This window comes from Sprattus sprattus (genome assembly GCF_963457725.1).
Source record: "Sprattus sprattus genome assembly, chromosome: 12".
NCBI lineage: Eukaryota > Metazoa > Chordata > Actinopteri > Clupeiformes > Clupeidae > Sprattus > Sprattus sprattus.
Window position 1 is genome coordinate 28,243,071 of NC_137910.1, and position 12,713 is coordinate 28,255,783.

The window sequence follows — 12,713 nt, forward strand, 5'->3', positions numbered from 1 at the left end:
TGTTGTGTTCACCAAGTCCTCTTGTGTTGTGTTCACCAAGTCCTCTTGGGTTCACCAAGTCCTCTTGTGTTGTGTTCACCAAGTCCTCTTGTGTTGTGTTCACCAAGTCCTCTTGGGTTCACCAAGTCCTCTTGTGTTGTGTTCACCAAGTCCTCTTGTGTTGTGTTCACCAAGTCCCCTTGTGTTGTGTTCACCAAGTCCTCTTGCGTTCACCAAGCCCTCTTGTGTTGTGTTCACCAAGTCCTCTTGTGTTGTGTTCACCAAGTCCTCTTGTGTTCACCAAGTCCTCTTGGGTTCACCAAGCCCTCTTGTGTTGTGTTCACCAAGTCCTCTTGTGTTCACCAAGTCCTCTTGTGTTGTGTTCACCAAGTCCTTTGGGAGGTTTCATACACATTGACAAATGTGCTTTGAGATTAGTTATATTCATACCACCATGACCTCGTTTCCCGATAACGACGTATTTTAACGGCCTACGTGGATTTTTAAGACATAGTAGACTCAGTAACACTTTCTATTTACGAGCGTTTCCCGAACATCATCTTAAAGTCAGGTGCACGAGCGTAACGTGCACGAGTCCTTAAGTACTCTTAGTGGTTGGAGCTGTCCATCACAGTGGTTCTGAAAGTAACGTAATCGATGTCAGAAGAGTCGATTTTCTCACTTGTGTATAGGCTCATGAATGAAGTTCCAATATAACAAGTGTCGACATAAGAACAATACCTCAATAAATATATAGGCTAGAAAAGATCAAACAAAAACTCAGGGCATTGTTACGCCTTGTTGCCCTAGCTATCAGGGGGGAAACGATCTCCAATAGCTGGAGGATTACCCCCCGGGGCAGGCGATAACGTAACATTATCTCCCCATCTGATAATGTGTCGAGGGGGTTGAAGCGTACCCTCAGCTCCGCGTTAATTATTACAAGACGGCTGTGCCGTCGCCGAATCCTGTTGTTCATTTGAATTAGTCTCTGCAGACCCGCCATCTTTACTCCTCGAAGAGTGTAACTCAGCACTACCTTGATATAGGTTAGGTGCCTGACAGTGCCAACCTCTTGATTGATTTCCAGCCAGGCTCAATGACATGTCAATTTCCTAATATTGCAGCCTAACTACACAGTCAGAAAAGCCATCTCCTTAGTTCACTAACATATTATTTTGTATAATCTTTATTTTCAAATACTCAATATTCTTTATTTCTATTTTGATGGGAATAGGCAGGTGAAACAATGACATTCTCATGATGTGCTATACACAGAAACATCGTTTGGATTTCTTCTATAATAGTGTAACCAAGCGTTGGCACTTATATCTTTTATCACAAGAATGACACATGCGTTGAAGGGAAAACAGTCTTGTTTACGTCGTATAGACAAGAAGTGAGTCAGTCACAACGTACAACGTGAGAGCTGGAATACATCTTTCCAAGTACGGAAACCCCGAGGGGATAAAATACATTCGCTCTTCACAAAGCTAGTCTGTTACAATAGGCCGAACGACGCCCCTGGTGGATTGCATCGCTAAGTGTGAAGTTAAGTGTGAAGTTCGCTAAGTGTGAAGTTACTACTGGTCCTGACCACACGTAGAATTCTTCTCAGCGAAAGATCAATTTAAGCTAAGTGCGGCGTCGGGAAACTGCTCTGCAACGCAGGATCCCTCTTACGACCGATTTCAAGTGCTTTTTCGCGTTCGGGAAACGAGGCCACCACCAGTTTAAACCACTACTATTAGAGTTGCTTAACATATTTGATTTCCAGTGTATCTTAAGATATTTGATTTCCAGTGTATCTTTTCAAGAACACTAGCATGGCTTACCTACAAGGATTTCTATTTCGGAAAAAAAAACGTATTACACCTTGTCTCAGAGTTTTCTTAAAGTAAAGGTTTGCTGACCATAAAGCAAAAGCACATGGTCAAAATGCACATGAAATCTGCCAGACTGCAATGGATTAAGTACAAAAGACAATTATGGGCAAATACTCCAGGTGAATTACCCAGTGATCTTTTTTTCTGCCATTGAGGAAGTATTAGTTTTTGTTGGCCATATCTGAACATGTGGTAGATGAGTTATATGTGTGCACTCCTTTTGTTTACTCGGTCAGGTCAGGTCAGGTCAGGTCATATGATATGTAACAAATGTTTATATCAGGTCCTTGGAAACTGAACAAAAATATTTACAGAGCAGACGCTGGCCTCGATGAGTGAGTATAGCAGAAAGGATGTTTTAAACCATGTCAAAGCCTTGCTGACAATTATTTATTCATGATTCCATGTCATGATCATTTTGAGTTGCATTTATAAACTTACACAACCCTGTGTTGAGAATGCTTTTGAATCCAAATCGCAAATGCCAAGGGGGGAAAAGGCACAAATGGAGAGGAATTATGCCATGTAGGAAGTGAGTGGGATTACTAGCTTTTGGAGAGAGGATTACAAAGTTGTAATGTGCATTGATGCACCGGGATAAAAACAGAGGCACGGAAATCAAAACATGAATACTTGGATGCATATTTTTAGAGATAAAAAGTGAATGTAGAATGTCTACACACAACTCACACAGTTTTAAGTCAATTCAGGATGTCAAAAGATCTACAGAGCAAATAAAAAAAAAAGTCCATATTTTTTATAACTGAGCTGAGTTATAATGGTTTAAATAATAACATTCCAAAACACACTCACACACATAGAAAGTAAGATATGCCTACGCCTTCTGTACAATGACAGTTATGTTGTGAAAGTGTCCATCTTGAATCAGCTGAGGGAGGCCTACATTCATGGAAATGAGCACCATAATGAGCGTCGGAATGGGGACAGCACATGAGCCACCGGTGGGTTATAATAGTGGGAGGAATTAGGCAGGGATTGCTGCGCACGTTTAATATCAAGTGAACAATGGCCTTCCTCTCCAAAGGCTTTAAGCTTTAGTCATCTGCCCAAGGCTCATCATGACAGACAGACACTGTGGGCCACATCTGTTTGGAGCATTTCTTTCATTCTCAGCTGTGATGAAAGGGAAAACACTCTGAGCTCCACACATGCAACTCTGAAATGGATATAGGATCAAACTTTATCTAATGGAAACGTTAAGCCAAGTGAACAGACATGTGCTTCGGCAGAAAAGGGTAGACTTCCCATCTCCATTTATTGTTTTACATCACATCTGCGTACACGTAGAATATAATGCACATGGCACACAATATACTGTAGATAGAAAAAAGACAACACGCAGATTATGATTAATATGTTTGGTTTAGTTTTGCTTTATAATGGATATTGATAGAAAAACATACACAGTTCTAGTGGGCATGATTTTATCTCTTTACAGTTCCAGTGAACATGTATTATTCTAGTGTAATTAACCAGAATGGTTTCCCATAGTACACCCATTTCTCACCAACAAGGCGATGAAGTATTCAGCTATGGATTTATTTCATACAATTTGTATATGTAATTGTATGATTATCTATGATTATAAAAGGGCATTGTCCAAGGCATTGTCTTTTACCATTACTGTTTGTGAGGTGTATTTAATACAACATTTTTACAGATATATCATAGTTGAGTTCCCAACAGACTGACTGATGCAGACATCTTGTGTTTTAAGAGATAAAGATTTGGAAAGCGATAAAGAACAGCTATCTGGCTCAGATGCCATGGGCAGGGCAGAAAAACAAACTCATAATCTTCATGCAACCATACTGTATGCATAAAAGATTAATGCCCTTTATGTAATAAACCCTTGTCCATCACGTTTGGACAAAACGTAAAATAATAAAATCTGGTAATCAACAAGCAATAATATCTGATAATGACCATCAATAATATCTGATAATAAACACATCAGTGCCAATTACAGAGCAAACACACAACCAATGCCCCATAGACAAATACTTCAGTTTGATTGTCCAATAAAGCCCATGAAGGCCTTAGTTTGCTTTTAAAGCCATAATCTTACTGCTCTTCTGTGTAGTGCGGCTTTACTAAAGTTGTTATATTCAGTAGATGCAGTCAGTATTTATTGTAAAAAAAAACTGAGTTCAACAACTATACAACACTCAGGTTATGCTGGGGTCACATCCATCATTGAAACCCCTTTTGTGATTATAAAATACCACAACCTCAGCAGGATAAAATCTGAATCAATTAGTGGGGATAGCTTTCCCAGAGTAATTAAAAGGCATGCCAGTTTCACCATTTCCAATCTATACACTGAGCTATTCGACCTCATCTTTGGGACTCTGTTCAGCATTAGCATCAGATCTCCGGCGGGGCTTCCCCTCCTCACTGGAGTCCCGATAGAAGCCCTCGTCACTGGCTGCCTGGAGGGTGTCGAATGAGGCCTGCCCATCACTGGATTTGTCAAACCCTCCTGACCACCTCCATTTCCTCCATGATTTAGTGCAGCGCTCAAAGCAGTTGAGTTTGATGTCTGCGGTACAGGCATACATCCCTGCAGGGACAGCCAGAACCATAGCGAAGACGATGACTATGATGTGGATGAGCTTCTCCCTCTGCTCCATCTCACTGATGTCATTTCCTGTCACAAACACAACACACTGGCCGGTCCGCGGCACCTGGTTCTTGAGAGTCACACAGATCTCATATTTTGTGGCCGGCAGCAGGTCTGAAACTGAATAGCTGTTGATGCCAGGCCCGATGTAGACCATCTCCTTCTTAGCTCTGTCGAATTGCCCAAAATGGATGGTGAACCAGGTCTCAGCAGGATTTTCTAAGACTGCATACCATTCGATAGTGATGCCATACACTGTCTGCTTGGCGATACGGATGTCAATGTACACATTCTCATCAGCCGCTGCTGCAGGTAAAGCAGGGGAGAGTGGTGAGGATCCGTCAGGTGACTGCACCTCCACCAGGGTGCTAACGGAGGAGTTCCCAATAAAGTTGTTGGCAGTGCAGGTGTACACGCCCCGATCCGCAAGCAGAAGAGATGGGATAACAAGCTGTAACCTCTTGGTGTCTTCGTCCATTTGAGTAAGGGATTCTATGGTCATCAACAGAACAGTGTCATAGACAGTCAGCATTTAACATTTGATCATGCTTTGCAATTTCATCACAGGTCTAAATCTCTTTACAGGTGACAATAAGAAATTGGCTTAGACTTAGGGTTAAGATAAGGTGGGAAAGGCGTTAATTATGGTTAGGGCTAGGATTGAGGATTGTGGTAGCAAAGTGATCTACTTAGGGTCAGGTCATGAATAGGATCAACTGACAGGTAGTTAAAGGCACCCAGTGCAACTTTATATAAACATTCAATGAAAAATAAACGTTCAATTTCTAGTCTTTTTTATACGTAGTAAGTTTCAATAACTCCATACCATTACATATCAACATTCAAGGAGCAAAGATGAGACGTCGTTGTGTGGTGAGAACATATAGAAAATCGTAAACAATCGCCGGTGGGGAGAGGCCATTTTTCCATTGACTGGAACCCTGCTTTATTTATTGGTAGCACCAATAAATAAAGAAAATGGCGGCGATTGTTGTTGTTATGGATTTTCTATCAGTTCTCACCACACAACGACGTCTCATCTTTGCTCCTTGAATGTCGATATGTAATGGTATGGAGTTATGGAAACTTACTACGTGTAAAAAAGACTAGAAATTGAATGTTTATTTTTAAGCCTCGAAAGTTGCACTGGGTGCCTTTAAGATTCAGTTAAGAGTTACAATTTGCAAACTGTTTTTTATTGTTAATTGAAGATTTAGTGAGTATTTAGTCAACTAAATTAGGATATCTTACAAAAGTGTGACCCAACACTTCCACACAGTGAAGTCTGATGCCTGGCATAGGATTCATTAGAAATCGACTGTGGGGTTTCAAGTTGCACCTTTTCTGCTTGTTTACTTTAACATACTCTATTAGGGCTTGTTCATGCAGGTTCATTAGGAGTTTAATTATCTCCAGGAGATATCAAGCTACACCAAAGATAATGACATTAAAACAGACTTAACCTTACCATTAAATCCTCTTAATATCTTGAGACCATATGTCCACCAAACAGTAGGTTCTGGTCTAGCCATAGCTAAGCATGTGAGCGTAACACTCCCGCCCACCGGGAGAGTGATGTTGGTAACAGATGTTGTGGCCACTGGTTTCATGCAGGTCTTCAACTCGATCTCGTGAAAAAATTTACCCGCTCGCAGCTGTGGGCCGGAACATGACAAGTAAGAGTTCATCAAAATGATTGGAGGACTGATCGCTCTGACAAACTCCACCAACCCCTTTAGACGGCAATCACAGAGCCACGGGTTGTCGTGCAAAGCCAGGACAACATTGGCCACTTCTCCGTTTTCCTTCACCTTGTGGTATAGAGGCCAATTTAAGAAGACATCTTTAGATATGACCGTAAGCTGATTGAAGGATAAGTCTAAGTAGGTCAGACTTGGTAAATATTTCAGAGCGTGTTCTGGGAGTACATCTAAACGGTTGTGTTTCAAGTCTAAAATGTTCAGGCCAGGCGTGTCTTCAAAAGCTGTCCATGGTACTGACCGTAGTTTGTTCCCTTGTAACCTTAATTCTGTTAAATTCCTCAATCCCTCCCAGCTCTTCAGGCGAATAATATTGATCTCATTAAAATTCAGCCAAAGGTGTTCCAGTGCACGTAATCTAGAGAAAGATGCCCGAGGTATTTCCGTAAAGTGAGCGTTCTCAATCCGAATCTTGGTCAAATCTTGGGGAATATTTTCAGGTATTCCGTCTAAGGAGGTTTCCATACACAGAAGTGACCTAAAAGAGAGAATTAGCTTATTTTTAGTTGGATGGCCACTGAACAGTCGCTTGATGAGTCAATTATGAAGATCAAGTTATATACTGACACAAAAGGTCCCTCACTGAAACATTATTTTCCAAGTATCGACTGACAGAAGAGTAAGCTCACCCAGCCGGTTTGACACAGAATAGCCTGTAGAATTACTTACCTTCCATGACCGTCAGTTGCGCACGTACACCCGTTTAAACACTGTGAGTTAATTTGACTGAAGTTAAGAAGTATCACACTTAAAACAAATATTGCACTAAAGTTATCCATAACTTTCATTCACGACCGTACCGATTCCGAGCAGGACATGTCTAAAGGTACAATTAGATTAATCCCATAAGCCAACGGAAATCCTTGACGTACTTCGTAGGACAAGACTAAATTGTGTATCCAACATAAAACAACAGTTACTCACCTGCCATTATGCCTGAGATGGTTATAATACCGAGGGTCATTCATTAGCCCCTAGTATTATTGGTATTGCGTCTCTGAAATAGGTTATTTTGTTTTGTAGGTAAATGAGCTTCAGTTAAAGATACAGTAAGCATTAAGCTGCTAAAAAATGTAAAATGCACCTAGATGATGCACAATATGCACAATAATGATGATAAAGAAAACACCTGTAAACAGAAACTATTCATTGAAGGCAGATACAATTCAATGAATCAATAACTCATATGGACATTATCAGATTTTAAGAATTAGATTTTAGGTCTAGATGAATTTTCATGTTTTAGCAGCTCATGAAATGAAAACTCACTGGCTGACAGTATAACAACCACTACCAATAAGTATCCAAATCCTCTGCTCCAAAGAGAAAGAAGAACAAAGTTAATGAATATATATCAAAAGTTTTATTTTTATAAATTTAATTATTACTATTAAAATTACTGCTATTAAAAGGAATGAAGGATTGAAAAATATTTTGAACATACAAAAGGATTTCTATTTAGGTGTACCCCAGTGGCACAAACAATGCACAAATAAACAGGAGACTTAAGGATGGGTGGAAATGTGTCATGTTTAACACATTTCCCAAGTCATAAATCTGAATAATATTTACAGTGGGACAATACATCCAATTCATGTTGTATAGTGTGTTTCATAATTTGTATCTGCATTCTACAAAAATACCTTTCATGACCAATAAATAGTATATATTGACACAGTGCACACTTACATTAATCCATCAATTACAATCAGTTTGCTATTTCATTATAGCAATTGCTTTTACCTAAACAAGTCTATATACAACCATTTTGTGAATTTTGCATTATCCTTTTATGTTAATATTTTAAGCATTTCAAATAAAAAGGAGTTCAAAATGAATTCCTGCAACACAGTCACGTAATCGAGATCCTTAAAATCCCAACAAAGAGTGTTGGGACTCACTGAACTTCTTATTGCCTTTGGCAGCATTAATGTGTCTCTATTGAATGGACTCATGTTCTATGTTGCGGTGGAGACGCAAACTCAGATCAGAGTGGAGGTTGCTTGGAGACAAGGTGCTCTGTCAGCAGAAGTACTCATTGGGCTGTCCCTCAATCTTAGCAGTCAACTCTGAATCCAGGCTGGATCTGGCCGACAGAAGTCTGTTTGATTCCTCAGGGTTTAGCCTGGCCAGGTACTCCCCCTCCAGGCCTTTGGCTTTTGTACCAGGGGAAAGAGTCTCAAATGTCACATAAGAGTCTTGAATGTCCTTTGACTTTTTTCCCAGCAGTTTTTGGATTTTCCTCTTAAGTGCTCCACAGCAGACTATCACCGTCAGTGGGACCGCTATGACACAAGCAACCGTGATTACAACTACATTAATGAGCTTTTGGGTTCCATTAGCGATGGCAGCCACATCTGTTGAGAAGATTACACATTGCTCTTTTTTGGGGATCAGTCCCTTGACGCACACACAGGCAATGTATTTGGTCTTTGGCACCAAGCCCTCGATGGTAATTCTGTTGTTGCCTGGGTTGACATTAATTCTGCGCATGTCCCTCTCCCCAAATACTGCATAGAGCACACTGAATGCAGTGGTGTTCTTGGCCTTCGGGGCTCTCCAGTTCAGAGAGATAGTATTGTCTGTGTCACCAATCACCTTCACAGAGCGCACAATTCTGGTAGGGTCCTGTTGCAGGGACGAGGTGTTCGCAGCCAGATTGCTCAGGTTGGTTTCCAGCAGCCCGTCTGGGCCAGTGGTCTGGACGTTAGCACCATTGTCAGTGGCAGTGTAGCTCTCCCCAGGGTAGGGGCCTGTGTACTGCGTTGGCTTGATAAAAGGGATCGCAAGAGTGGTTGTTGGAGAAACATATCTTGCAACAAGCTTTTCCTGATAGGCTGCTTTCCCCACAGCATTTGGTTTCTTTGCTCTCGGCTTCTTTGGACTGACCGTTTGGTTGTCTGTCTTTGGGGAATCCGTTATCATCAGGGAGATGACAGCCTCTGCGCTCCCAGCATAGTTAGTTGCTTTGCAAATGTATTTCCCAGAGTCTTGATATGAGACTCCAGGAACGCTTAAAATTGACCACACAATTCCCTCCTTAGAATTTTCTTGCTCAACTAGAAAAGGAAGGGAGAAGGCAAATAGAATGTTAGAAGTGAATTAGGTTGTGCAAGCATGACCAAAGGCCATTGTTACAGCATATTACTACAGTTGGTGGAGGCCCTTATGTAATTAATGTGCTACACTGTGCCATGCTAATGCGTCTTAGCCGCCCAAGACCGTGCTGACTCACCGGTCCCATTCACAGGCGTTCCATCTGCTCTTCTCCAGGCCAGCTCTGGGATGGGGATGCCGATGGTGCCACAGCGCAAGAGGACGTTGTTGCCAACTGGGCTGCGGACTCGAGCCACAGCTGTGTGAACTCTGGGACCCTGGCACTTTCTCAGCTCAGCATCGCTAAACAGTACACCCGAGAGACTCTCTGGGTCAGAACACCTCAACCGAGTGTCAATGAACGCCACCAGAAGTGACGGAGACTTCTGGAACTGGACCAGATCAAACAGACGGCAGTCACAAATCCACGGGTTGTCATGAAGACCTAGGATGTAGACAGAGTGTTGTTAATTATGAATTATTTCAATTTTTTCAGCTGAAAAGCAACATAATATTGTTATCCTAGTAAATCATCAACATCTTAACATAGGAAAATCACACTTACTGTACCTAAAATCATTTTGGAATCTGCCCCTGGTGTAGGTTCGACTGTTAACCAAGTAGAAAGAACTTCTGATGGTACAGTCTGTAAATTGTTGCTGGAGAGGTCTAGGTAGGTCAGGTTTTTAATGTATAATGTTGCTTTGGAGGGAATTGATGAAATCTGATTGTTATGCAAATCAAGAAGTCTGAGGCTAGGCAGGTCCGTTAGTGATTCCCATGGAAACGCTGATAGAGCATTCCCATCAAGTCTCAGCTCTTCCAGGCTGTCCAGACCGCGGAAGCTGTCCGGATTGACCAAGGATAATGCATTAAAAGACATCCACAGGAATTCCAAATTTGAGAGGTAGTTGAATGCTTCGCCTGGAACTCTTTTGATGGCAGTTTTCTCTATCCTCAGCTTAGAAGTGTCGACTGGAAAACTGGCAGGCACCAATGAAATTTCTGGGTCATTGCAAATAACGCTCCTAGGGGGGGAAAGGCGAATGCGGTTATTTCTTGGCGGAAATAAGAATTGTACGAAATTAGTTTTAGGATATGTCAAAAACTACAACACTAGTATGAACAGGTGAACTTCAAAGAAACTAACTAAAACTCGCGACATTGAATGCAGCACCCACTAGCCTACTATCCACGTGCTGTGAAATGCGAGAGTGCCATGAGCGCAGCTGCTCAAGCATTCTTAAGAGTGCATGAGTTGAATGGCATGTAGACCTGTCGTTTATCCAAAATCATACAAAAAAAATCGCTATTGTATTCAACTCACCTTGCCCTTGATCCGTCACTCAAGTTGTGGTAAAAACAGCTGCACTGCGAAGGACAAGAAGTCCAAACGAGGGGAAAGATACCTATCAGTACCAGAAAACTCAAAACAGACGTGAGGAACATGTTGTTCCCCCCGCACAGGACTACACGCCCCCCGAATCTACCGATATTGATAGAACCTTTGCCCATTTATAAGCACCTCAGCAACATGACATTGTCTTCTTGCCTCGATGTCCCATAGTGATCTGACTGCAATGAGCCCCCAGATAAAAAGGATAGACAAGGATTAGTGAAAGGGCTCGCGTTATTTTCATTTAGATGCGTATTGCATCCTGGAATCCGATAGGCTATGCAGAGACTACGTGTATATTCTCGGGCCAAAATACTTCGGAATTGGCCATAATGGGCGAAGCTCGCTCTCTCTCTCTCTCTCTCTCTCTCTCTCAGACACACAGACACGCTCTCTCTCTCCCTCTCTCTCACAGACACACACACACCCGCACACACACACTATCTCTCTCTCTCACACACACACACACACACACACTAACACACACACACACACACACACACACACACACAGTATAGTCAATGGCAATACAAATCACTGATGAATAATATTTCACCAATGTCCATGTTTTTTAAACATTATGCAAATTGTGAATGTCTATGTTTGTGTAAAACTTTTACATACCCCCTACACTTATGCAGACTGGGACACATTTTCAATGAGCATTTAAAGAGTTTGCTTTATAACACAGTAAAGCAGTAGTTCCTAAACTTACATTTAAACAGTTAAACATTTAATTTTATCAAGTTAAACTTTAATATTTTATCAGTTAAACATTTTGTTATTTTATTTGATCAGAGCTCTTGTTTTAAATGAATCATATTACAGTATTAAATACGGTTTTATGATAGGCTGTGTTTCGTTTCATTCTATGGACTTTACAAGTATGAAGTAGGCTATAAACTCATCACTTCTGTGCTGTAAGAGCACTGCCATCATTTGATCTGTAATTAGCGGTTTAGGATTTTCGTTTTGTGCGTTGGAACCAATTGCAGTAAAGCCTTGATGTCGTTGCAGCATATTAATCTCCTGCAGTGCCCATTTGGCACAAGTCCTACGGCCTAAAACCCCACAGGAAACCTACTGTTGAGCTGACTTTGGAAATACTATGTGTATAAGATCTTGTAAAGGGTAAGCGCATAATTACAAATAATACTTACAAATAAGCAATTTTTTTTTTTAGAGTTTTACTCTAGTATGAGGTATCAACACTGCAAAATCCCTTCTGGTGGTTCATTGTGTCTAATTCAGTACTCAATGGCTATGCCTACAACGTAGTGTACACAGTGAGGGTCATTTTCTTTGCATGACACAGACATGTGTGACACATGGAATGTTTTTCTTCACCATTCTTTAAAACCTTGAGTTTAGAGAAATCACCAATTCACCAATTCACCAAATCATCAATTCAAATCAAACTTGTATAGTGGCCAAAGCGTTTCTTTGCTGGTTTCCAGCCAGATGGATGAGTCCAACAGGCAGTGTGTGTACGTCAGCCATAGGATTGGCTGGCCATTCTCTAAAGCCTCATCAAAACTGACACACTTTAGAGCCAGTCGTGGTTGGATACCTATAAGTATTAGCTTTGGTTCCATTTCATTACAGGAAGTGGCCTTCAAAACCCCATTTGTTCCACTTGACAACATAGCTTAGCGTGCTTGCTTATCTCCTTTATAGTTCGGCATGTTTTCACTGCTTGTTGAGGTACGTTTTAGTAGGTTTGAGTACAGTTTGTAATCAAAAAGAATTTGTTGAATTAACGCAATGTGATCATGCCACATGTTGCCAGATATTGACATAACGTCAATCTTATTACATTTAGAGTGATCATGGTTGATAGCACTATAGATCATAAATTAAATTACCAAAACATTACCAACAGTTGATTCATTTTGATAAAAAGTAGAAAAACCCAGGTACAATTTAACATACAGCGTCAGCATGTGTTTTTA

At 41.1% G+C, this 12,713-nt stretch overlaps 2 protein-coding genes across 2 annotated transcripts; both read right to left on the reverse strand.

The window, feature by feature from the left end:
• Positions 1-4,213: 4,213 nt before the first annotated feature.
• On the reverse strand, positions 4,214-7,048 carry lrit2 (leucine-rich repeat, immunoglobulin-like and transmembrane domains 2; the record flags this gene model as incomplete). The annotated part of the gene is made up of 3 exons (XM_080848807.1): positions 4,214-5,001; positions 5,978-6,747; positions 6,939-7,048. 3 exons carry the CDS (start codon positions 7,046-7,048, stop codon positions 4,214-4,216), a joined length of 1,668 nt encoding a protein of 555 aa, XP_080704933.1.
• A 1,243-nt stretch (positions 7,049-8,291) lies between these two features.
• lrit1a (leucine-rich repeat, immunoglobulin-like and transmembrane domains 1a) lies at positions 8,292-10,880 on the reverse strand (the record flags this gene model as incomplete). Its single annotated transcript, XM_080848746.1, has 4 exons — positions 8,292-9,328; positions 9,505-9,810; positions 9,936-10,393; positions 10,693-10,880. The coding sequence occupies 4 exons, from the start codon at positions 10,878-10,880 to the stop codon at positions 8,292-8,294; spliced, it is 1,989 nt and encodes a 662-aa protein (XP_080704872.1).
• Positions 10,881-12,713: the final 1,833 nt, after the last annotated feature.